Source organism: Astatotilapia calliptera, chromosome 12, assembly GCF_964374335.1.
Source record: "Astatotilapia calliptera chromosome 12, fAstCal68.1, whole genome shotgun sequence".
Taxonomy (NCBI): domain Eukaryota; kingdom Metazoa; phylum Chordata; class Actinopteri; order Cichliformes; family Cichlidae; genus Astatotilapia; species Astatotilapia calliptera.
Genome location: NC_137433.1, coordinates 6950714 through 6978004, shown reverse-complemented (window position 1 = coordinate 6978004; position 27291 = coordinate 6950714). Strand labels below are relative to the sequence as shown.

The 27291-nt window shown below is 42.3% G+C and overlaps 1 protein-coding gene across 2 annotated transcripts; it reads left to right on the top strand.

The window, feature by feature from the left end:
• Positions 1-170: 170 nt before the first annotated feature.
• Positions 171-26779, top strand: specc1la (sperm antigen with calponin homology and coiled-coil domains 1-like a). Of its 2 annotated transcripts, none has more exons than XM_026187540.2 (16): positions 171-517; positions 11054-11210; positions 11303-11441; positions 11906-13527; positions 13900-14107; positions 14298-14371; positions 15457-15632; positions 15940-16103; positions 16417-16544; positions 17546-17636; positions 18180-18269; positions 18697-18856; positions 19138-19240; positions 21058-21174; positions 21263-21322; positions 23157-26779. In XM_026187540.2, the coding sequence occupies exons 2-16, from the start codon at positions 11091-11093 to the stop codon at positions 23244-23246; spliced, it is 3342 nt and encodes a 1113-aa protein (XP_026043325.2). In that variant the 5' UTR covers positions 171-517; positions 11054-11090; the 3' UTR covers positions 23247-26779. The 2 variants fall into 2 exon arrangements, with proteins under 2 accessions (XP_026043325.2, XP_080143663.1); XM_080287537.1 differs by having other exon boundaries at positions 19138-19315.
• Positions 26780-27291: the final 512 nt, after the last annotated feature.

Here is a 27291-nt window from a genome sequence, read left to right as displayed (position 1 = left end):
TTATAGTTTTCCAGAGACCGGATTTGTGGCTGGGTCCCTGTCTATGTTTATATTCTGATACTTTTCCGCCCGCATAAATAGTGTGATAATACTTGAGGTTTCAGATATATTTCAAACTAGTCTTAGAGATTAAAAGAGGATAAGCATTCATCCAAATGGTTTTCCAGTTTCTTCATTTTAAATTAAATCGTGTAAAGTCGTTAATTTGGTTACAAATTAACCACATTTGGTTAATTAGATACATATATATTTATATTAATTTGGTTACAAATTAACCACATATTTGCTTATGGTGGAGGCAGTGGAGTGTCCCTCCTGCGGGTGATGCTGAGGTGATCCAACACGGGGAGGGGGCAGAGGCTCATGCGGCGGCTGCTGCCAACAGAAGGGAGCCGACATCCGAAACCGGTGCTGCCCGCTGCCGTAACACGTTGTGGGCTAGGCAGACTGTTAGCGACCGCAAATGGATGCCTATCGGGCCCTAACCTGCCAAGCTGGGAGATAAGGAGAACCTTAGGTAGGAATATTTCTGCAGTTAAGTGGAGGGGCGCTGTCTTTTTGCCGGCTATGCTAACATTGTTAGCTTAATAATAGCATTAGCGACATAATTGTTGATATTTCTTGCTGGCAGCGCGGTGAAATTAACAGACTGAAAAGAAACGATGGCACCTACGCCGAGGTCACATGAACAACCAAGCCTAGTTTTCTTAGTTGTGTTGGCTTAACTACTGCTTGAAATGTTGTTTTAACCCTTACACCCGATTTTGGATAAGCTGTCAAGCTAACGAGCGTGCTTTGAGTCATCTCATAAATAATTTCACAATAAGTAGATTGCCAAGTAGTCTCGGCGGGGGGCATTCGTACAGTAGTTTCATGTGTGCCAGTAAAACCAGAGCTATTGTTAAATCGAGATTTTCCCTCAAAATAAAGTTGCCGTTATGCTTTGTTAACTGTTAAATAGTGTTTTAAATATGTCCAGATTTTTGCTGCAGAACATTTTTCATTAGCTAAAAGTATCTGCAGTTAAAAAAAAATACATCTTGTGTCTGCGTGCATTATACCTCATGTCATCTTTAACTGTTATTTTCACTCGTCTGTTGACATTTTCGATAGTAGCTGTTGAGGGGTGTGCTTACGTGTCTAGGTTGGTGCTTTAGTTTTGAAAGGCAAAGCAGGAAGTTTACTAACTGCCTGCCTGACAGTACAGCTAACTAGCTAGCTAGGTTATGTCAATAATTTTAAGATGCTATTTGTTTTTCCTAGGGTAGTACAAATGTTCATTTATTCCGTAGTGTGGGCAGATTGTTTTTCCCTAAAATAAAATGGCTAAATGACATACGTGTACATTTCACACGTCGTATTAGGGCTGACGTTTGTGTTGCTGTTTCAGAGGAGTCAACACTACTGATATCTCAGCTTGTCTTTTGGTTGACCATGCTGTTTCAAAGATGTGACTTATTCGTATACTCCATTTATTGAAAATTAGATACATATATATTTATATGTAAAACCAGGTGTCCACAGATGTCTCTCAACTTTTGTCAACAGTTTGGAGAGATCAATATACCACAGTCTCCTCATGAGATTAGTTTCCAGAAGATAGTAAAGGGGAAATATAGCTTTGTGGTCTCTGGCCGATGAATGATTTGTCTTTGAGAATAGAACAAAAACACATTTTGGGGAAATCTCAGTCTTGGAGACTTTCTTCTCTAGTGGCACCGAACACAGAAAATGTACGACTAGTTAATCAGTTAAGCGGTTACTTTTAACGTGCTCTGTGGCACTTATAAATATGCTGAGCAGGCCCAAGGACACAGAGTTTGTGGCAGGATTCAAGTAACACCGGATTTACCCGTCTTTGAAAGAGGGTCCACCGCTGGGAGAAGAGCTCACATGGTTAGTGGTTAAACATGGACTGTGACCAAACTGATAACTGGATTTAGATATACGAGTAAGATGTTAGTCAGCAGTTCTGGATATTATGGTTACACCACATAGTTGTTGGCTGTGATTCTTTGTGCATCAGTGCTATGTGGTGGTGAAGGGAAAACAAAACAAAACAGAGGAGCCGCTCTCTCTCAGGTGACTGAAAGTGTCACTGCAGGAGGTGATCAGACTGACTCAGTAACAGCAGTGTACAGGAGAACGGTATTATTGTATGGGTGCAGTACATAAATACCCCTTTGCATAGATGAATGTGCATTTGACAGCTGAGTGCAAAAACCATAAGCACTCACTAGTCTATAGATTTAAAGATTTAAATAGTTAAAGCTTTGTCATAAGATGGTTCATTCCTGTTTGGCATTAATAACCAGACATTTTTTTAAGTCAAATTTGAGGTTTGAAAAAGTCTGTGTCTCAACTGGACTGATCTCTGCTTGTCTTTGTAAACAGTCACCCTTGCAGGGTCGACATTTCTTTTCTTCTTCTTTTTCTTGGGAGACGCCACCACAGGAAGCTGATGTTATGGCAAGGAAGTGCCTCCCCGCAGTTAAAGAAAGAGCGCAGGGAAGGGTTATTTACTAGACCACTGTGCTTTCCCCCCCACCTCTTTCTCAAACACTGTTTCTTCTTTGTCTCAAGCTCATGTTTTTGTGCAACCCTGGATCAGATCCAGTGCACTTATTGACAGCGAAATCAACTACAACAGCTCTGTTAATTTGAAATAATGGGAACTTGCCCCTTGGCTTATCTCAGCTTTAATTGCATGGTTTACAGTGAGCTTTGCACCTTTATGCATTTATAGAGCTTGAAAAGAAAAGCGTCTGGACTTCTTTAAGTTGCTTGAAGACGTTTCACCTCTCATCCGAGAAGCTTCTTCAGTTCCAAGGTCAAATGGTGGAGCGTCCCAGATTTAAGCCCTATGAGAGTGTCCCTCAAGAACCTACAAAGGACCCCCTAATTACACAAGCCAAGGTGTGAAAACAGGTGTAGCTCACAATCAACCAAGGTTTAGAGTGAACTCATTGTGAAACCTAGCCCCACCCTATCATGTGATTTACTGAGATCAAATGGCCCAGGAAGTGAGTGGGCGTTAAGGTGTCTGGGAAGTCATAAGCCACCGCTTCTGTTCAAAAATGGTTGTTCACAGTGGACATAGATGGCTTCTTTCACTCCCCCATCTATGTCCACTGTGAAGGACCATCTTTGAACAGAAGTGGTGGCTTACAACATCAACTGTCTGCCATCTATAATCCAGTTTTGAGATCCTTTCCCAGACCCTTTAACGTCCACTCACATCCTGGGCCATTTGATCTCAGTAAATCACGATAGGGTAGGGCTAGGTTTCACAATGAGTTCACTCTAAACCTTGGTTGATTGTGACCTACACCCGTTTTCACACCTTGGCTCGGTGTGAAACGGGTGATTAGGTTGAGATCATTAGGGGGTCCTTTGTAGGCTCTTGAGGGACACTCCCATAGGGCTTAAATCTGGGACTCTCCACCATTTGACCTTGGAACTGAAGAAGCTTCTCGGATGAGAGGTGAAACGTCTTCAAGCAACTTAAAGAAGTCCAGACGCTTTTCTTTCCAAGCTTCCTAGACTACAATGACCTGAATGACTGAGAACATTCACAGACATATTTATACATTTATAAATATTTTCTTTCAACAGCATCCTGATCAAAATAGGCACCTTTATTACATTTAAACTGATGTCATTTTGTATTTCATAGATTCTGAATGTCAGTTCAGCAGTCACCCTTCCTCCACTGTAAACTTGTGCTGTTAACAGTCAAAAGCCTGGCTAATATTTAAGACGTGTCTGCCAGTTTCAGGCAAACATTGTGGACTTTGGCCTTTTCATTCTGTGCTGTTTGTTAAATATTTGAGCTGTATTTAAACCGGTTGTGCTCAATGTAAGTTTAGCCACCCGGCAGCCGTCTTCAAAATGCCTCCAGGCAGGTATTTGAGCAGTTATTTTGAAGCACCTATGTGACTGAATGGGTAGAGAGCCATAGTTGTAATTTCAGTGGTCACAGGGACATAACTGTATGAATAGAAGAAACAAAGAAGTAGTAGAAATAGTGACACTAAAATCATGCTTAAAAGGCTTAAAAAGCTTTTTATATTTGCACAATGCATTCATAGAATAAAAGGATGTTACATGAGCCAACATGAAGAGTGTCTCTGCCCATCCTAAAAAAAAAAAGGTAGCATCTGAGAGAAATGTTTATGGTGAGGGAGTTGGCTTATGAGGTTCAGTTACTTTACTCAGCCACTTAAATGCCAAATTGTCAACTGTGCTAATTGGCGTGTTTTGCAGTAAAATAGACTTGCGTTTCTCATATCACAGTCTCTTCATTTTCCATTGTAAGTTCTGGTACATAAGGACATGTCTGGAACTGTAAAGTCTTGCATTGCATGTGCTCTAAAGCATGGTGCTGCTTCAGATGATAAAAAAAATTAGTGGAAACACGCTCTCAATACAACTGGCAGTGCACGCTGCTCTGCTTCTTTGTTGGACTTTAAATAACCAAAATACCTCCATATTATCAAATTCTTCTCAACAGTGTTCTTGTCTTTTGAAACGTGGGGTATCTGGTTGTTGCTGTTGCTTGACTGTTCATTAAGATCCTCTATTGCCCTTTTGTCTTTTTATCTTGCTCTCACTGTTTTAAATTGTTGGGAAACAACCCAGCAATAGAGGGGAAATTTATGGTTCAACGGCTGTGACGCATTGGCAGTCAGTTTGCAGCTACAGACTGCCTCCCTGCCTATCTGCAGAGATCTTCTGCTATCAGATGGGAGCATGGTCAAAAATATGTGGTACACACATCAGTCTGTAGGCTAATCTTGTTTGAGCTGTTGTTGGTCCATCAGCCAGCACTGTAGAAGAGCAAAGTTATATAGGATTTTTAAGACTAATATTGATATTGGGTGAATTAAGAATATAGAATATTGGATTTTTTTTTTCCTTTGACACACAAATCAAACAGATTTTTGTAACATTTGTTATATGTAGTTACTTATTTACTTGTTCTTGCTCTGCCCAAGTGTGCCCAACAGCTGCCTGTTTCCTATGTGGCATTGCTAAAAAGGGAGTTCCAGAGTGACCCCTGGTGGACATTCTGTGCAACATCAACACTCATGGTTGAAGGGTGTTTCTCTATTGTCTCCTGCTTAGTGGCCTTTATAAATTCTGAAATTCCAAACTCTAATGAGTGGCTGATATGTTTTTCTTTTTATCTGTTGATTGGCTCTCGGGGTGAGGGGCAGGGGAGACGCTTCTTTTGTGTTACAGAACTCTCCCATAGATTTTTATTCAGGATTCACTGTCTCCTCTTATCTAATGTCCCTTATTTAAACACGTTGTTATACTATGAACACTCAGTCCAACAATGTAGAGTCAGCAGGAGTGTTGTTTGTTAGGCGAGGTTGTTTGTGATACTGTAATTGATCACAGATGCTGGTGTAGGAATGTGGAAAACACACCGGGTTTTTGCTATTTTATATATATGTTTTTTTCTACAAATTTAACCAAGTTAGAGTGATGTGTGTGGTGCATGTTGAAGAGCATACTGTTTTCAAGAGTGGGAGAGTGAAAGAAAAGGCTGCTGACTCTGCCCTATTTAGCTGCTCTGTTGGTCCCCAGCCTGTGCTCCCATGTCTATTCAGACCCAGTGAAAAAGGGTTGTGCTCCAGCTAGCAGCTCTCTGTTTCAGACATCTGCATTCAAAAACATTCAGCTATTCAGAAAACTGGCTGCTTGTTGAGTGCACGCCTGGGAGAAAAAACAGAGCTCAATTATAATGTGAGCACAGAACAAACAGTGCTGTGAAAAAGTATTTGCCCCCTTCCTGTTTTCTTATTTATTTATTGATTGATTGATTGCATATAAGTCACACTTAATTGTTTCAGATCATCAAATACATTTTAATATCAGACAAAGATAACATGAGTAAATACAAAGTGAATTATTATTATTTTTTTTTTCATTTCAGAAGATTTTTTTTATTGAATGATGATACACAGTGAACGTTTATCATGAAGGATGGTAAACAATGAAAGGATGACATGTGTTTTTTTTTGTTTTTGTTTTTTTTTTTTTTTTTCTGCCTGTCCCGTTTGGCTCTTTTGCCATCAGAATTGTTGTCTAAAGGCAAAGAAAGATGCCCAACGGATTTACTTTACCAAACTGACCATCCCAGCCTTGCCGTAATGGTCCATTTGATTCACCTTTTATTGTTTATTTTATTTTCACTTACTGAATACGGGACAGACTTGACTGGGGGAAAGAAGGGGAGAAAGAAAGAGGGAACGAGAAACAGCTGAGAAGAGGGACGGGGGAGAAGGGCAAAAGACAAAAACCAACAGAACGGGCAGAGAAAAAAAATGCATATATCAATCACCTGGATCACCTGCTGAGAAAGAAAAAAGAAAGCAAGCAGAAGAGAACAAGAGTAATAGAATAAACAACATCACAATGATATATGGGAATATGACAGTAAATACTAAATGTTAAACATTATTGTGCAGCACATAAGATCAACAGAACACAGTGTGCTTTGAGGTAGGAGCCATTTAGCTCGTCATATTGCAGCCACAGAAATTCTTTTGTCCATGAAACCATAAAGCTGCACTTTCTTTTTGCCTTATAGTCTGATTTGTCATAACTTCTCCGTTTTGTGGTAAGCTTTTCTTTGGCTGTCACTTCTTCACCCTGACCTGTCTTATTTGGCTCAGCAGAACTGAAATGCTTTTACACACGCACTCACATAAGCTCAGCGATTCTCTGCACGATCAACCTCTCACATGTTTAAGCTGCGGGAGATTTCACTTGTCATGTTTGCATAGTAAGCTAACTATTAATAAGACGATGTCAGAGGAATTGGTGCACAAATTATCATCACTCACAGATCAGTGCTGTCGCTCTCTATACACAGTTCGCACGATTGCAAAGTGAAAGCAAAAAAACAAGCGCAAATTCAAACGCGACTTCAATATGTCACATATTGACAGTGGCTCACCGATGCCAATGACATAATTACCCAGCTACATTTCTGAAAGAATGCAAAAGGATTGACATATATTTTTCCTACAATAGCCCGACGGGCAGGGAAGAGATAGATTTTGGTAGCCCGACTGAAAAAATCGCTAGCTCCGGGACGTCGGGCTAGCGATATTGCAAGCCCTGTATCTGATTGAGGAATCACTCATCTTTGGAAAAGAGAGTTTATTACAGAGAAATGGCTCTTTCCAAAATAAAAGCTATACTATCCGCTTCTTCTGGGCTATATTCTCAGCAGCATAAGGAGAATCATGTGCTAACAGCTGTCTAAATGACTCGGCTAAAGTTAGTAGCATGCTTGTTGTTTTTGTCTTTGCACTAGGATGATGTCGGCGTAAATGTGCAGTCATATTCGTTGTGTTCCCACTAGTGCTTTCAGGTTAATCTCGTTGAAATGACCTTAACGCCACAACACGGCAAATCTCCGTTGACGAGCTACCGCCGATCGCTCCGTGCATGGGGCTAGACGGCCAACACGTTAACGAGCTAACTGCGCTAACACACTAGTTCACACCAATGTAATTGAGCATTGCATGGCACATCCAACATACTGTTTTACTTTAGTCCATGACTCGCTTACGTCACATGAAAACCAAAATAATTCCAAACGCCAGATCTGAATGAGGTTCAATTTGCCTGTTGCAAGTAGAGCTTAACTTCTGTCTCGCTAGCTTGCCCTGCGCTCTTCCTTCTGACTATGCTGTCTGTGTTGAGCGCTCAGTGGATCTGCGCTCGACAGTGCAGCCTAGGCGGAGTAGTCGAACGCAGATTCACTGAGCGCTCAACACAGACAGCATCGTCAGAAGGAAAATTGATAAAATAAATTACAAATGTTGTATTGTTCGATACATATGCGTACCGAACCGAAAGCACTGTATCGAACGGTTCAATATCGATACGAATATCGTTGCACCCATATATATATATATATATATATATATGTATATGTATATGTATGTATATATGTGTATGTATGTATGTATGTATGTATGCATGCATGTATGCATGTATGCATGCATGTATGTATGCATGTATGCATGTATGCATGTATGCATGTATATATGTGTGTATATATATATGTATATATGTGTGTGTGTGCACTGTATATTTGGATATTGCTTAAAATGGCAATCTGGCTGTAACTGATTTCTGGCTGTCTTTAGCTAAAGATGTTGCTTACTTGCTGGTGTTTGGACTTGCACAGTTAAGTACACATTTGGGCTTTTCTTTGTTTCTTTGTACTGGTCTGGTTTGGTTTTAGACTTGGATACCACGACTGTTGAAAGTAACTTTCCCTGTTTAAAAAAAGGTAATATACACGTTGGTGACAATTTAAAAGAAAAACCTGAACCCTTGACCTCTTCCCGAATTGGATCCAGTGGACTGGTTTTGGCATTTGGGTGGGATGGTCTGCTTGTGCTCTCAAAATAGCAACATGTTTTTAGGTTTAAATTACAAAATGATAAATACACATTGAAAATGCAGACAAAATGGTAATGGACACCCTACCCAAGATCAGTTTAACCATGCAAATTGTTTAGGGTTGTGGCCTGAAACCAGCCGATTCTGCAGTTGTGGCAAGCCCTTCCTCCTCGTTTGAGCCAACAAAGCTTTCAGGTCATCATCAGCTAGTGAAACGCCAACAAGCTGGCTTTTATTGTCCATTGCTTCCCAAGGGTGTTCCCATGGGTGGTCTATGGGATTGAGGTCAGGGTTCTAGGAATACCATTTTAAGACCCCAGTGTTCTCCTGGGTGGTTAAGTATGCTCTGGATCTCCATCATCAATCGTGGATGATTTCTTTTCAGTTTCTATACAGAGTTTCTCTGCACACTTCAGAGTTCATGATTCTGCCAGTAACTAGTTAACAAGTTCAACAAGTTCAAACCTCACTGCTATAAGAAAAGCTGTGTCTAATGTCACTGAGACATGCTTAATATGGTCATGTCGTCCATGTAGCTCTGGCTGTTGGCATGGAAGCCCCACCCACCTGCTTGCAGCAAATTCCTGCCATCGCAGGGTCCCAACACACACAGCAAGACATGATTGGATTGCTGTGCTTGCTTTCTTTATTACTTTCCAACAGTGTTTATCACAGATCGGACGTTAAATGTCCATCTGCTGTCCAATTGTGGCAAAGTACACAAAATTGTTCTGTTTTCTTCCTCCTATAAGGCGTACCCATACAATCTCCTAAATCAGGGAGATTTCAGTCAGAGATTTCCATAACTGTGTGTTAAATATATGAAAAGAAAACTTCCGAGGATGCTCTTCCCTGATTCTCCTGACATTTTCCCCGAGTTCATGTGTGAAAACAGCCTTACGTGATGTGTATTTGTGTTCTACAACTTAAAAAGCACACAAAGGACATTTAGACTCCTCATAACTGATATTGATAGTGAAGAAAGGCTGTGAAGAGTGATAGTAAAGACTGTGTGTGAACTGGATCTTTTTGAGGACTCTGTGTAGAAGACTTGATACAGGATGGCATATTTTAAACAGCACCTGCACCCCGGAGGCACAGCTGAAATTTGTTAGAAAGGTATTTGTTTTTGAGTACAGTACAGTTGTGACTTGGTAGCAGGTCATTCTGAGTTCTCGGGAAACATAAACTGGTGATGCAGTTTACTTTAAATATTAATTCATTTTTACTACGTGTATTTATTTAGCCGTGATACAGCAAAAAGGCTTAGTCACCTAACTGTCTAAACATTTATGGCCCACTGCAGCATGCTGGTCAGCTTCACAGCGTTCTATTTAAAGTCAGATTTACTGTGTGTCTGTGTATTTATTTCCATTTTTAAACGGCAAACTTTTTCTTGGGAAAATAACAGAGCACTGACTCAGAGGTAGATTGGAGTTGGGTTTGCTTGTGCACAATAAATCACTTTAGCTCACTTTTCCCCTCGTAAGTGAACTCAAAGACATCCAAGTTTGTGCAAAAGCACTTACTCTTTGTCTCCAGCTGCTTCCCAAATCCCTTTTCTTGCTATCGTGGCATCAAGTCAGATTCTACGAATAAAACCTCAGTGAAACCTCCTCGGTTTTTTTTTTTGGGGGGGGGGGGTTGTCTGTTTTAATAGCCAGGTTTAGCACATTGTTGGTGAGAGGTAAAAAGCTCTTCATTTGTTGGAGAGAGTATAGTTGTGTCATCTGTTACTAATTTGGTCTGTCACTATGTAAGTATGTTCAGGAGCCTAGATTAAATCGTCATTAGGAATCTTTTCTGGTTTGTCAGGTTGTTTAAATAAAGCAGCAAGGATTGTGAACTGGTATATGTGTGGCTCACATTAGAATGGCACTAAGTCATGTCTTAGCAGCTCAAGGTGAAATGTATTACTTTGGGTTTTTTGTGGTGTTGGGTTTTTTTTTTTTTTTTTTTTTTTTTGCCTCTCATGATATGCCGGATATTTGAGCTTTCGGTTGATCTGTGGGAGGTGGAATCTCGTTTTCCTTTTTTGGTCCTGCTGAATGTTCTTTGCGATGATAGCAAGATGCTTTCCCTACCTCCTGTTTGTTTGTGCTGAGGCCAAGACTGCAAAGCCACATTCTTTGCACATACGCCCCCAACAGCGGCCACTTATTCTGGTATCATTGTTGCAGCTAAAAGTCCTAACTGAGAGAACAATTACAAACACATGACAGCCATCTAGTGGAGGCTGCCCTTTAGAGGCCATTAAGTCAGTATTTATTCTGCATTCCTGAATCTGGGGGTGTACAGTATACACGGGATATTTTTTAAATATGCAGAAAACTAACAATCCACCAGAAACTAATCATTGTAGGCTTCACAAATAAAATAAAAATAAAATAAAAAAAAGCAAAATTAGCTCCCAAACACCGGCTGTATTGAAAAAATTTCTGAGCTCAGGCAGAGGTTTCGAGAAGTGTTCAGCTATTTGATGTGGTCCCAGTTTTTTTTCTTAAGAGTTCAGGGAATTGTCTCTGTGGAAAGAATTCTTCTTCCATGGAAAACTGGAGCTGTTGCTCTGGAGGCTGACGCACATTACCTTTCTTCTGTCTCCTTTCCTTTTTGTGTACAGATTGAGCCGTAAATGTTTCAGCATCAGAGAGCTCACTATGAAGAAGACGGTCCGGCCAGCGGTGAGTAAGGGGAGCGCCGATCGAGGAAAGTCAGAGGCCGTGACTACCGGCGGAAAGCCCCCAGCCAAAAGCACCACCGTTGCTCCTCTGTCTAAGGTAAAATTCATCAAGTGATGGAGCGTGTAGCACCTGAAGGTTTCTGATTTCATTAATTTTTCTGTGAGCGTGTTGACTTTTTCTTCTTTCAGGTTAAAAGCAATGATGACCTCTTAGCGGCTATGGCTGGAGGGAATCCTTCATCAAGTAGTGCCGTCACTAAGACCAAGAGGACTACGTCTGTTGGCACAAGCGCTAGCAACTTAGACAGCAAGCCAAAGACAACTTCAGGTATCTCAAAAAAATGTATCCCACAGGTTTGGAATGTATTCGTGGCTGGAGCTGCTCCTCCTGGAGCCTGCTTCTGCCGGAGATTTCTTAATGTTAAAGGGGAGGTTTTCTTCCTCACTGTTGCCAAGGGATTGCTCATCTAATTGTTGGCCTTTTCTCTGTATTATTGTAAGGTCTTTACCTTACAATAGGAGGTGCCTTGAGGCACCAAAATGATGATGTTGGGACATGAGCGAGAGACCCAAGCAGCACAATGATAGTGAAGATCATCACAACAGCAGCTGCTGGTTAGCGGCAGCTTAGTTGTCAAAATAAGAGCATGGGAATTGTCTACTAGCAAAAAAAGAAAAAGAATGAGACAAAAACATTGCTAAACTGAGCTCTTCATATTCTCAGATAAGCTGTAAAAATTATTTTTTCAGTGTTACTTCACCAGGATAAAAGAAATCCACTTTTTCTTGTAGGTACTTCATCCAAACGTGCATCATCATCCACTTCCAAGGAGCCAAGTTCATTACGAGACCGCCTTCGGTCATCCACTGCTAAAAAGCAACTTGCATCAGGGACTGTAGCTGGGGATGTGGCCTCAGGAAAGCGCTCTCGCCGCCAGATCCTGGCAGAGTCCGAGGGCCGTATGAGCAAGTCTAAGTCAGATGGCCAGATTAATGATAAAGTGGCTCTGGAAGCCAAAGTCAAAGACCTTCTTGGTTTGGCCAAGAGCAAAGACGTGGAAATCCTTCACCTTCGCAGCGAGCTGAGGGACATGAGGGCCCAACTCGGCCTTGGTGGGAAGGAGGTGCCACAGGAGGAAGAAGCTGGGGAGGAAGAGAAGCCCCAGGTTTCAGCCATCACGGCCGCTGATGTGGAGTCCACTCTGATTCTCTTACAAGAGCAGAATCAAGCCATCAGAGAGGAGCTCAACCTGCTGAAGAGCGAGAACCGCATGCTGAAAGATCGGCTGAATGCTCTGGGATTCTCCCTGGAGCAGAGGCTGGATGGCTCTGACAAGCTGTTCAACTACTCCTCCCTGAGTCCAGAACTGGCTGCAGGCAGTGGGCACAGCGATGGTGGTGGCACAGGTACTATGACCTCCTCAGTGGAAGGCTCTGCCCCTGGCTCATTGGAGGATCTTCTCACAGGACACCAGCATGGAGGCTCGGCAGACAACCTGGATAGTGAGTCAAGTGAGGTCTACCAAGCTGTCACCTCCAGTGACGATGCTCTGGACGCCCCATCTGGAGCTTCCTCGTCATCTGAGTCAGAGTGTGCACCTAGCAGGGAGCGTTCACGGAGGGGTAGCAGTGGCAATGCCAGTGAGGTGTCAGTAGCCTGTCTGACGGAGCGCATCCAACAGATGGAGGAGAATCAGCACAGCACAGCTGAGGAGCTTCAGGCGACACTGCAGGAACTGGCTGACCTGCAGCAGATCACACAGGAGCTGAATGGAGAGAACGAGCGGCTCGGAGAGGAGAAAGTCATCCTCATGGACTCCTTGTGCCAGCAGAGCGACAAGCTGGAGCTCTACGGCCGCCAGATTGAATACCTGCGCTCGCTCCTCGAAGAGCATCATATATCCTACGTGCTGGAGGAGGACATCAAGAGTGGGCGCTACATGGAGCTGGAGCAGCGTTACGCAGATCTGGCGGATAATGCCCGCTTTGAGAGAGAGCAGCTACTGGGGGTGCAACAGCACCTATCCAACACGTTAAAGATGGCTGAGCAGGACAATGCTGAAGCTCAGGAGATGATGGGAGTGCTGAAGGAGAGGAACCAACAGATGGAGCGCCTCCTGGATTCGGAGAGGCAGGATCGAGCTGCCATGGCGGCCACACTGGAAGAGTACAAAGCAGCCGTGAGCAACGACCAGGCGGAGCTGAGCCGCTGCCGAGCCCAGCTGGATCAAGAGAGGCAGAGAGTGGCCGAATTGTACTCTCTGCACACTGCGGGGGACAAAAATGACATCTGTCAGCTGCTGGAAGGTGTTCGGCTGGGGAAAGAGGAGGCTGAGGCCAAAGCTGCAAAGATGCAGGAGGAGATGGAACAGGCCCACGGCGAACTCAGCCGGCTGCAGGAGACTTTCAGGAAGGTTAGTTCAAGGACAGTGAGTGGAACATGAGATCTTCACGCAAATAGAAGCTAAATTGAGGCGTTTGACCTAAATGTCTTTACTTTAATCTAGGGTGCAACAACTCTCAGTTTTTGGGTTATGAAAATTACAGCTTTATTACTGCCCGTCCATCAGTGTCTCAGATATCACAAATTTAGTATCACCAGCTCTCCAGAGTCAGCCTTTAGCAAGGAATGGTACACATTCTCAAAGACTATACAGAGCTAACTGCACAGATGTGTAGTTATAATAGCAGGCAGGTTATTGTGAAGATTTATTGCAGTCAGTTTTTACCTAATGTCTTGTCTACTGTCTAATTAAATGAAGTATACTTTAATTGTTTGTGCGCAGCTGGACAGTGAATACAGAGACTTCCAGGAGCAGGCGCAGCAGCAAATGGCTGAGCAGGATCGTGCACTGGAGAAGCAGCGCATGGAGCTGCAGGAGAAGGACACAGAGATCGCTGACATGAAGGAAACCATCTTTGAACTGGAGGATGAGGTGGAGCAGCACCGAGCTCTGAAACTCCACGACAATCTCATTATCACAGATTTGGAAAGTAAGTGGGCTGCAGACACACTCTAACTCGAGTGGACGCTTGTGCTGAAGGCCAACTTTTATCAAGTAGTAGAACAATGTGAGCATGCTCATCAGCTTGCCTTAGAGATTCTGATATGAAAAGGACGTCTGCTTTTGAATCAGTGCGTTCTTTAATGATAGCATCACCAAACATTGCCTTCTGATTTCAGACTCTGTGAAGAAGCTGCAGGACCAGAAGCACGACATGGAGAGAGAGATTAAGATTCTTCACCGCAGGCTGAGAGTAAGTGGACATTCGTACTGAAAGGTGCTCATCTTTTAAAAACTGCTGACATCCAACAGCCTAAAAATCTTGATAGCCACGCAGCTCGGGTGCAAACAACACGAGGCACCCATGAAGTGACCTGAGGAGTCACACGTAGCGCTGGACCATTTTTTGCTGTATATCATTCCCTTCCCCTTTCCCATATTTTGTTCCTCTCTCTACTGACCATGTCAGATGAAGCCATAAAAATCCCCCAGTCTCATTGTCAGCTGGCCAAGATGGTGAAATATGATCCAGGAAGCACAGCTGTAGCACCAGAACAATGAGTTTTGAAGTCTTATCAAATAAAAAGTATTGTCCAGCAGTCAGTGGTGCTTTCAGGAAGGACTTTTGCAACTCTGGAATGTAATCACAGCAGCCATAACTTTTATCTTCTGTCACAGGAGTTCTGGGATACAAAATCGAAACATGCTGTTGCAAAGTCAGCCACACAGAATGTGAACGTGCACACGTTTGTGAAAGAGTGTGGATTGAGGCTGTTTGATTATGAGCAAGTAAAGGTCAAATTATACTAGAAGGAACAAAAACTAGGTTTTAAGACAGTACTTTGTATAAAATCTGGATACTAAATAAATGCAGTATTATGACTTCTAGCTCCACAAACCAAAATTTTTCCATCACTGTGGAATTTTCAAAAGGTTTGCTGCAGAATCCCCTGATATTTTGACACAAAAAAGCAGATAGTTGTTACGTTTTCTAACTGGTAAACAAAGCGGGGCATTTTTAGAAGCGCAGATATTTCCTTTAGGAGCTGATGGAAACCTAAACGGAGCGCAAAGGGGAATTCATGAAGGCCTGATTTTAAATGAATGCTAATGTTTCTGTCATAAGGAAAGTCTGTCATTACAAATAGGAAAAACTGCCCTCTGGTGGCCAAAAGAATTTATCCATACTGCTAAATACAGTATTGATAAAATACTGCTGAGGGGTCTGCTGTTATGAGCATAAACAATGTTCAGCTGTTTGTATCTGTGTGTGTGTGTGTGTGTGTGTGTGTGTGTGTGTGTGTGTGTGTGTGTGTGTGTGTGTGTGTGTGTGTGCAGGAGGAGTCAATGGAGTGGCGTCAGTTCCAGGCTGATCTGCAGACCGCTGTCGTCATTGCTAATGACATCAAGTCGGAAGCACAGGAGGAGATTGGTGACCTGCGGCGCCGACTTCAGGAAGCACAGGAGAAGAACGAGAAGCTGAGCAAGGAGCTGGACGAAGTCAAGAGTCGCAAGTAAGACCCACAGAGAGACGCGTGGAAGAGCTGCAATAGTCAGCTCCTAATTTATTTTTTTATTTATTTTTAGGAGACAAGACTGGGATATTTCATATTTTCATTAAATTTGATACTAGATGCTCAGTAGCAGGGCTTGTGCTAAATCCAAAGTTGAATTAAAAACAAAAATAAGTTGTGAATTACACATTCTGTTTTCTATCTCGGTAAATTACTGAGCAGAGGCATTTTTGCATTGATAATGTCAAAACTGACACCACAGGTGCTCTGAGTGCACATGCTCAGTGGAGTGCTTTGTGTTTTCCAGGCAGGATGAGGAGAGAGGCAGAGTGTATAACTACATGAATGCAGTGGAGAGGGACCTAGCTGCTCTCAGACAGGGGATGGGTCTCAGCAGGCGATCCTCCACCTCCTCGGAGCCCTCACCCACCGTCAAAACACTCATCAAGAGCTTCGATAGTGCCTCACAAGGTACAACACTGTCTTTGTTTTAGATTTTTAGACCTTCACTGCTGCTTTTGTTGTATTTTTTTTCCCAAATTCCCTCACCAAAGAGAGCCCATATTGTTAGTTAGTTTTTTGTCAAGAGTCACCAGTCTGACTAAGACAAGTGACATAAATTTAAGTCTTACCCCCCAACAATATATTCTCAATACATTTTCAGCATTTTTATTGATTTACTGCAGACAGGACTCCTGACATATCAGGCTTGTCTGCTTGCTGAAGAAGGTCCCAACTAAACTTTATATGACTGGATGTGAACCTTTGCTTCTTTATATCTTAGGTCCAACGTCAAATGGTGCCTCTGTGGCTCCAACACCTCCAACAGCTCCGGCTGCTCCGTTACCTCGAACCCCCCTCAGCCCCAGTCCCATGAAGACGCCCCCAGCAGCTGCTGTTTCACCCATGCAGGTACTGGAAAAGGTTTTTAATTAACATGTTAGCATTTTTGTCCCTTATTAGCTTACTGCTTTACATACTATTTCACACTAGTGCAAGGTCAAAAATTATATTCCTCATTGAGCACATGCTTATGCTTCTTCCAAGGTGCCATAATGAATCCTTTTAAAGTAGTCTTGAGCACCTTCAAAAATAATTTCTGAAGGTCTTTCAGAAGAACAGGCAGTCCTACAAAAAACATGTACATCAGGTGAACAGTATCTGAAACTCATGTCATTTAGAAATAGGAAAAGGTCCAGCAAAGACCTGACACAGGACCTGAGAGATCTGGCCCTTCAGCTGAAGCATCTACTGTTCACTGAAGCCTTGTCTGTCAAGAAGCTGTTCTTAATAAAGGAAATTTATAAGGAAAACCTGAGGACTGAAAATCAGTGGTAACAGGTCTCACGGATTCAAGTTTTAAATTTTTAGTTAAATTGTCAGTATGTAGAGCAGGTTCAGGAGACAACAGTGAGTGTCTACAGCCATTTGTAAAACACGGAAGAGGCTTTGAAATGAGTTGGAGCTGCATTTGAGCCAGTGATGGTGTTGTGGATCTTACCAGCGTCCTGAAGAAGAAACTAACTATAAAAAAAACCTTTCAGTTTGGCCTGGACTGTGGACAGTCCAGGCTTGAATTATTAAGGTGGTCACACCAAAAAATTTAAAGAAATGAGGGATAGCTCAAGACTTTTGCACAACACTGTACATTTTAAGCATTGGGCTTCTAAAGGGTTTGAGTGGTGGGGATTTTTGGGTTCTTCTCCTTTTCACATAGTATTGCAGGCTCTTATACTTGATCATGTGACACTCTCCAATGATATCAGCGTGACTTTGTGTTGTGCTTTTAGCTCAGATAACATTACAGAAGTGAAGCTCCGCCTACTGTTTTACAAATCACTGCATTCAGATTTTTTTTTTTTTTTTTTTTTTTTTTTAACTGTGCAATAAAAGGTGTTTTTCTGCTGTTTCAGAGACACTCCATAACTGGGTCAATGTCATCAGCCAAGCCGCTCTCCTCTTTGAGTGATAAGAGGCCCAGCTACACAGACATCTCCATGCCAGGTACATATTCTACATAAAAAAATAAATCTGTTTCTTTATGTAGGAACTGTTGCTTTTCATAGCTGCTGGGTGTACGCATATAAACATGCAGAATATTGTCCTGTTCATGAGGATTACCCATATAATATTTCAGTCCTTTGTCACAGTGATTAATAGGATTAATGGGCTGTCCCCTCTCTCAGGGTATATGGAGGGACTGTTTTTCTCAGAGGCCTGGACCTTAGCAGGTTTCCTGTATGTGTAGAGGATGATAAGCAGGAAATAATGAGTGCTTGGTTTGCTCGGTTCATTCTCAACACTAATGAGTTCAAGTGTTTCATGTGAACGTGCAGTCTTGGCCATAGCCTTCAGTCGTCCATTTATTCTTCACTGATTTATTGTTTTCTTGGTGAGTGTGTCGGCCTTGTGCGTCGGTATTCCCTGAACTCGGAGGGACTGGAATGTGGCTTTCTACTGACCTCTGCCCCCACCATGACATCTCATTTCAGAGGAAGTTGCTCATAGAGTAAATTGTTCTGTATGTGTTTACTGTGATGTTTACAGCCGAGCACCTTCTCAGGGGAACCTCAGCTAGCCGACCTCCATCTGCCCTCCAGAGGGTCTCCAACATTGACTCCTCCAAGGCGATCTCAGGTTAGAGATGCTGGCTATGTTTTATGAACTAATTATGAAGTAACTCAACCGTGGCTCAGGGGGTTGGGAATCGCATCTGTAACCGGAAGGTCGCCGGTTCGATCCCTGGGCTCTCTGTCCAGGTCGTTGTGTCCCTGGGCAAGACACTTTACCCTACTTGCCTACTGGTGTTGGCCAGAGGGGCCGATGGCGCGATATGGCAGCCTCGCTTCTGTCAGTCTGCCCCAGGTGTGGCTAAAACTGTAGCTTGCCTCCACCAGTGTATGAATGTGAGAGTGAATGAATAGTGGCATTGTAAAGCGCTTTGGGTGCCTTGAAAAGCGCTATATAAATCCATTATTATTATTATTATTATTATTATTATTAACTCGGTCAGTAGTTCAGTACGAAAAGCTGAGTTTGATTTCCTCTCCCGTGACTTAAACAGTGACCCGCCGGAGCAGTGAGGAGATTAAGAGGGACATGTCAGCCTCGGAGGGGTCTTCGTCATCTTCCCTGATGGCGATGAGTGCTGCCTCCTCCCCACTCTCTCTGTCCTCCTCCTCCCCAACCGCCTCCATCACTCCCACAGCCCGCAGCCGCTTAAGGTACCACATGTTGATCCACTGATTCACCTCTGATGTGTTTCTAATGTGCTCACATTGGCACTTAAAAAACATTGTCTGTTTCCATTCTTGTCAGTGATTTTAATCTCATGTTTCTTGATCCCTTTTTTGTGTTTATTTTTTATTTTTTTTCCATAGCCCAGCTCATGATGGCTTTTCTTTACTCATTAAGTAAATCAGATGAACTTGTAATCTGTTGCCTTTTTGGTGTGGAAAATGTCTTAAAACTGATTGCTTGTGCTTTTCCTCTGTTTCTGTTACAGAGAGGAGAGAAAGGACCCGCTGTCAGCACTGGCCAGAGAGTACGGAGGCTCTAAGAGGAATGCTTTGCTGAAGTGGTGCCAGAAGAAGACTGAGGGCTATCAGGTAGCTCTCTTCTGTCAGTGTCCCCATGATAAAAAGCAACTGTACATGCTGACTGAGGTGTTTCAAAAGTTACAGGTAAAGTGCAGCTGTAGTCGTACACTATATGTGACAAAGAGTATATAAAGTGCTTCTGCATCTCTAGAGGGAGCTGCATACAATCTAAAGGCTGAGTTCAAGTTTGAAAATAGAACGTGGGGGTGTGGAGTTAGAAAGAAATGAGATCACCAGACCTCTGAAGCCCACTCCTCATCTCCGCTTGAGGCTTCTTGCACAACCATTCTGACATGTTGCCTTGTGGAAAATTACTGCCTTTGCAATTCTAATAGTTAAAGGTTTTAGCACTAAACTTTCTGTAGCAATGGCTCATATTGGCCCATGTTTAATGTAATGAGGTCAGCGTATGTACTGTTAATGATGTATGTGAGCCAAAAGCTTAGGTTTCAGATTACTCTGAGTACCTTTTATTTGTCAGGAGCTGTTAGTCAGATGGGAGTTAAAGTGGCTTTTTTCAATCAGATAGAGGATGAACTGAGGGGCTGCACACAGCCCAGTAGAAGCTAAATAAGGATTGTATTGAACTGTCAGTGATGGAAAGCTATTCTAGTTGAGTCCAAGAATAAAAAGATGAAGCTGGAATTTTGTGTGTTTGCGATCTTTGTGTTCCGATTCTGTGTATAAAGTTTCTTAGCATGATCAGGGGGTGGACGTGATCCTCCAAATGAGTGTTAAAAACAACCTACTCACACTGTGGAAACATGTTTGCAGATGCTAGTTGAATGCTTTTAATGAGAAGAATCAGCGGAGGGTGTGCATAAGCAGTAACATGATGCAGGTCTAATGTGGTGCTAAGATTGCACAGTAAACTGTTATCAGCGAGATAAAATGAAAAACATGAAGGCGGCATCATTTCCTCGTTCATAGGTAGATGCAGTGGTGCACTCTGCCACGGGCAGCGATACCTCATTGTAGAGAAAGGTAAATAATGTCACAACTTTAACTCCTGAGTTGGGATGAACTCTTTGTCTCCCTTTACACCCTTTAACTTTGCAGTACCCTTTACATGCTGCTGCAGACTGACTGCTCTGCGTAGGTCTCACTTGTTAATTTCACCGCAGGCTCTTTAAAGCTATGGTTAAAAAAAATAAAGATAAATCCAGTGACGACCTCAGAGTGATTTAAGCAGCAATAAACAGATGTGCCAAGAGTCCTCTGCCATCACCCCAACCCTTTTTATTTGATCTAAGGTATAGTTACCATGGCATCTTAGGTCTTCACCAGGAAGTGGGCAACATTTAGTATATCCTGTGATGTAGTTTTCTGATAAACACAGTGCTCTCTCTGCATCACTGCATATGGTGTAGATTATAGTTATGACATTAAAGATATTTGAGGATATAATTTAAGTGGTTGTTTGCAGGATGCTGTAAATCTTTTGATTTTAAAGGTCAGATGGCAGCTGATAGTGGAAAAGATGATAGATATGATATGATATGGATGAGTAGTGTTGACACTTCATATAAAATCCCAGGACCGTCATCAGATCGAGCAGATAAATCATTTTAAATGGTTCCGTGAAAGCAGAATTGATTATGAGCAATAGTGTTGTCTGAAACGATGTGGAGATCGGCCGTCTGGCGGTGACGTTCATGATGTAAAGGTCCAAAGGATGAAATGTTGTACAGTCATGTTTGACACCTTACCCAGAAAATAGCTTCCTATTGATTTGTGGTCTGGATTGTAAATGTTCTGTCGAGTATGATCAAAGTTTAAATGCATCACCTTTGTGTTGTGTTTTTTCTTTTTTTTCTTTTTTAAAGAACATTGATATTACCAACTTCAGCAGCAGCTGGAACGATGGCCTGGCCTTCTGCGCCGTGCTCCACACCTACCTGCCCGCACACATCCCGTACCAGGAGCTCACCAGCCAGGAGAAGGCAAGTGACGTTCGGAAGAAAAGCTCAAACTTCTTTTAATCATCAGGTTTCATTACATGTGACTTAAACTGTGGCTTCTTTTCATCAGAGGAGAAACTTCACCTTAGCTTTCCAGGCCGCAGAGAGCGTGGGCATCAAATGCACTTTGGTAAGCTTCATTAAAATAAAACCCCAGGAATGAAGATAAAATACAGCAAAAATCCTGACACTAATTTAGAACGGATGGCATAGAGAATATACTTTTCATTGCTTTTCAATACGGCAGCCAAGCTCGCACAGATTGCTTGTTGTGATCTCTGGCTGGAGTTAACCTGCAGTCTGCTTTCTAATTGTGATCCGTTTATAGTTCTGCTTTTAACCTCATAAACTTCACTCAGCTGCTTGTGCATCTATCATCACAGATCTGAGCTATACACTGACTTTTATTTCAAATTTGGACAGCGTCCTAAGTTAGTACAAGCGTACATGCGTTTAAACAATGTGCGGCTTTAGCCAACATGGATTTCTAACTGCTACACCATGTTGGCTCAATGAAAAGTCAACGTAAGGTAAGGTTACCTGAAAAGGAATGGTCTTAATATGAATCTACAAAGCCTTCCTTCTTCTTTTTTAGTGTATACTGGTTCTCTGTCAACCTCACTTCGTCTGTCACAGACTCTCTGATTCTTTTTACCAGTTAAGCAAAGACTGTATATATAAAAAAACAGACATAATAACCAAGACTTACTGCATTGCTATCTATTGCAGACTGGCAACCAATACCAGCTAGGTTGGTTATCAGTGATAATTTTGACAGAACATTCTGATTTAGTTCGTAATCTCTAAAATATAGAGTATAAAGTTTGTCCTGTTTTTAACAGGGAGAGTTGCTCACCTCGCTTCACTAAGCACCCATGACATCAAATTGCGAAATGTGTCCATATCTGCTCTTCTTTTCCTCCCAAGAACTGATATTTTGTCACAAAGATCAAATATGCGCTACTAAGCTTTACAGCACAAGGAGATTACTTCTGATTGGATTGATTCCAGACTCGTCCCGCCTTTGTATACAACTTAATAGGCTCTGATTGGATTTTTTTTTTTCTTCTATTTTCATCTTGTCAGTACATTTCATCTTAGATATAGTCTTGTTCCACAAAAAAAAGGTTGTTGACAAAAACTATTACAAAGGTTATTAAAGAATGAAATTATCACTGCTATCTATAGACTGCTACCAGCTTTTTAAATAGCGTGTTAAGGTGATCACCCTCGTGCTGTTTGTCAGATAGCTCCCCTGAAAATGCTGCAGAGGGGCTCGGGCATGATTAGGAGGTCCAGCAGTGACTTGAATGAGCTGAGGAGAAGCCTTGCAGAGAGCTGTGACAGCAGCCACCTGTTAGACCAGCTGTAATCATGCTTAACTTTACCCTTAATACAATTTTAAATGTCTGGGTTGTGTTTTAAATGTAGTGTTTGTAGTTATATTAGCTTTAGAGACAGCTTATCAGGAAGTTATGGTACATGGCTTCTGACTTCGTTCTTCAGGGTGATGCTTGAGATTACACAAATGAGATGAAACGTGTTGGTCAGTGAGATCTGGAGGTGCTTACAGGTAGATTTTGTTACCATTCCACAGAGCCAGGTTAGCTGTTTTTCCTTTATGCTAACTGAAAGCATGCTGACCAGGTGCTAGCTGTAGACTCACATTGAACATGATTATGTTCAAGTCTAAGGAGTTTCCCAGAATGTCAAACTCATCTGGAAGTTTATTTGAATGGGTTGAAAATGTAAATATTATACAGGATCCTCTATCATAAATCAAATGCTTCACTCAGGGTTTACTTACTGCTGTTACAGCTGGAGTTGGTAACTCTTATTATCAAGACGACTTGGTTGTGTTTAACCATAATCATTATTGATAAATTATAAATAACGCCCTTTAATGAAGTGAAAAACATCATATAAAATATGTAGTGTCTAAAGTGTCTGTTTGTCTTTTCCAGGACATTAATGAGATGGTGCACACAGAGAGGCCAGACTGGCAAAGTGTCATGACTTACGTTACAGCCATCTACAAGTACTTTGAGACCTGACTTCACCGTCTCCCTCGCCCTTCTCCTGCAGCACAATCAGAGCCACACTGACCGTCATGAGCTCTCAGCAACAATCCAACTGCACGGTCAACTCTTCCTTACTCCCTCCCCATGCATCACAGCAGCACTGTCATGCTTGCAAGTGTGTCCACGCTATTTAACAACACTAACTGCAGACCAGGACTTTGCTGGACAAGTGCCACATCCTCACACTGCAGCTAAGGAGACCCTTGTGTGGAGTTGTAGTCCAGGGGCTTGCCTGTTTGTTTACCATTATACTAGAAAGCCATGAGAAGGACAGGATGTGAATACCTGTGGTTCATCTTTTCCTCCAATTCATGCCTGAAGTAGCAGCGTGAAAAAGAAGCCAAGTCTCAGTGCCTTCTATCTGGATTGGTCTTGCATACGTTTCTCCGCTCTGCACCCATTCTCCAGGTTGTAGTTTGTTCAAGGGGAATTCCATCAAATCTGACTTTAAACACTCTGCTTTGCAGCATAAGGTTTGTCATAGGCTTTTCTTCTTGATGGGGAATAATTACTGGATGTTTCCCCCCGTAAATGTTCAGTTTCTACATTATAAGAAACCAAAGGTTAGTCATGTTGGAATTTCCCCCTAAAACTTTGTAAATTCCCTTTGGTCAGACTTGAGACAGATGCAGGATTTTACTCCAAGTCTTCCAGATGTTGCAGTGCGATAACAGATGCCTCTCATACAACGGATAAAGTGCCTGTGTGAGTTTTGATGCAGGAGACCAGAAAACAAGCTCTTTTTTTCTTCTTCTCCAGTTTGTAAAGCTGAGGATTTGAGGAGTTGCCAAACTAGTTTCAGATTCATTCATTCATTGATGCTGATCACGACTGACTGCTTTCAAGGACAGGTGTGCACTTTGTTCTACAACTCTGCTGCACTTTTCTGTTGTTAAGCCGCACTAACACACTATGATAGGTTTTCTGTAATAGATCCAAGACTTTAGACTAATATTCATTTGAAGAACTATATAACGTGTTTGTATTTTATAGGCCTGGAGTTGCCGTCGTGCACTTCGTTCATTGGGCACATACAGCACACATTTCATCATAATCAAGCTATGAGTAACTAGAAAACTAGAACCTTAGATAATGGACTCAGCTGTAGATTTCATGCCAGGCTCTGGTTTTAGGAAGCAAGACTAGACACTTTCATGAGCTTTTTTAAAAATTTATTTTAGGCCAAAGCAGTGCTTCAGTTAAAGCAGCAGGTGGATGTTTTCAGTGATGCGTTTTGCTGCTTTCTTGCCAGTAACCAGACATGAAAACCTCAGTTTGGCTCTGATCTGTAAAGTGTGATCAAAAGTTCTGTGAACTGTCTGTGAAAAGCAAACGCCTTACCCTTCAAGGTCACCTCCTTCTGCACCTTTAGACTGCCTTCAGCTGCTATTTTTAGAGCTTTCCCTGGAAATTCTGTTCTGACTACTTGGATGTTTGTGTGTGCGATGCAAACAGGACCTCCTGTACTGTGTCAAATCAGTGACCCTTTAAGTTAAATTTCATCTTGTAGAAGAAAATGGTAGTGGTTAACACTTGCCTTCCTCGAGTCAAGAGTTCAAAATCAAGGTGCACAACTATGTGTCAAAAAAAGCAACAAGCACCCGCACCTCCCTTTATTGCTTTGTCCCCGAGTGTCCCAGATGTGAAAATCTGGATGTTTCGATGCAGATGTTTGCTTTCTGTGTACAATCGAGGTCTATGGTGAATTTATATATTTGCACCTGCAGGTGGCTAGAACTGGACTTCCAAAAGGTAATCAAATAAGCACATGAATGGTGCACAACGTGTGACCTTTAAGGGGGGAATCAGACATATTAAGATCAAACTCGTAGCAAGAAACCAAACGCATATGTTACACAAGATTTTAAACTCTTCCTTTAACGTCCAGAAATGTTGCAAGGCCGTTTATTTTAATTATACACAAATTATTAGGTAATCCATTTTGCAATATGCAAAATGTTTTGGTGATTTTGTGCTTTTGCGGTGTAAATAAAGTTGATAATATGACCAAGCATTACTAAGGAAATACTGTGGAGCACGATGCCATGTAATAACTCTAACTTCAGTCTGCACCATTACTGTCACGCTGTCTGACTGCTGTGTGCCTCAACATACCAAGTTCACTCTATTTATTTGCGTAGTGCATTATAGTGAAGTCAGTGCTAACGTTGTCTTACATGTTTATCGATTTATAACACACACACTTTGAATAGCTGCACTGAGATAAGCTTTTTTTTTTTTTAATGTATTCCACAATAATATCCTGCCTTAATAGTTCAGCAGATATTTCTCAGACTGAAAATGTGACATTTTTAAGCTGCAGCCGTATTTCCAGACCAGTTTCACAGTGCGGACGTGGTTTTGTGGAAAAACCCTCTCTTTCATGTTGGTGCCTCTCGAGAAACGCTGATCATGAGCAATGGCTGTGAATCTTTTTGTTTTTGAAGCTGATGTTGGACTTTCCTCTTCGTGTCTCCGGTTAAGGTGACTGTGGTGCGTAGAGCTGCCAGCTGGTATCAATAGCTGCATTAGAAACGACATTTTTCTGTGTTGATTTCGAAGCGAGCCGTTTGCCAAAAGCTCGTTGCTACTGTGTGTAAAACAGCGGTGGACATCCAGTGATCTGAAGTGAGCACACGAGCCCGTCACATCGACTGTTTGTGTACGAGATGGAGTGAGACTGAGTTATTTAATGACTTTTGAAGGCAGAGGCTCTTTGCTGATGGCGAGACGCTGAGGATTAGCAGCCTTTTGTTAGTTTTCTTTTAAAAAAACATTGTGCTCTGCCTGATTCCACCGCTGGCCCATGTGTTTTATTGCTCCCGACAGGAACGAGAGGCGCAAAGGAGATTCGAAGCCTCGCGATCCTGAAAGTGGAATGTGTTTTGATCACGCTTTAGTGATCTTGGGACCGTTTCTTTTTTACAACGTCCAGCGTGTGCTGACGTGTGGTGATTGATGACCGCCGAGCCCAGCCTGCTGAGGAGAGACCAGACGGCCAGCAAAAGCTAGGGCGCGCATTCCACCGCCACATGATGCAGCCGCGATGGACGACGTTGTTTGGTCCTTTAGAAAAAGGCCCTTAAAGAGGATGTGAAGAGAGCTTTATGTCTTTAGTGGGTCCACTACATCATGCTACTTGTATTTTTCTTTGTTTACTTGAAAATGCTCTGAGAATTTCACTGAACATGCTTTAATTTGTCTTTTTGTTTCCATGTTGCCTTTTTTCGTATTGTTTTAATAATAATACCACATTTTACAGTCTGATGCAGATTGTCGTTGAAGTGGATTTACTTTCCTGATCACACTACATGCAGTGCTGAAACAGTCCCTCAGCTAAGTGAAAGCTGATTGAATAAATGTGTGTATGTATGCGTGTGTGTATAAAGGGACTAAGCTACAGTATTAAGTGCACACTATGATGATAATCAGTTGTAAGAAATAAAAAAGCGTTCTGGTTTTGCTTTGTTTTTTCTCTCGTAGTTATAAAGGACCATTTGAACAGCCATGTTTGTTGTCCTTTTTCAGCCGTGGGCTGGGCTTGGGGAGGTGGGGGTGGTGGAGAAGATGTTCCTTCCCCAGGAAATGATGAGCATCAGAAACCTTATTTCCTGCATTCTGCTTCTCTTGCACCAGTTTATACGTTTGCTGCATCGTTCTGTGGTGCAAATGTCTTTAGTTAAAGGACAAAAATCAGGTACCACATAACAAACATAAAGTAGGACATAATCCAGTGTGGCTTTCAGATCGTCTCATTCATTATAGTTCACCACACACACACGGATATGAACTACTTGTTTGTCCTTCTGTTGCGCTGGCTTCTTTTCAGATCAAATGATCAAAACAGTGCAGGATGGTGGCATGGTGGTTAGCTCTGTTGCCTCACAGCCAGAAGGTCCTGAGTTTGACTCCAACAACTGGCGCAGGCCTTTCTGTGTGTAGTTGGCATGTTCTCCCATGTTTGCATGGGTTCTCTGTGGGTGCTATGGCTTCTCCCACAGACCAAAGACATGCATTT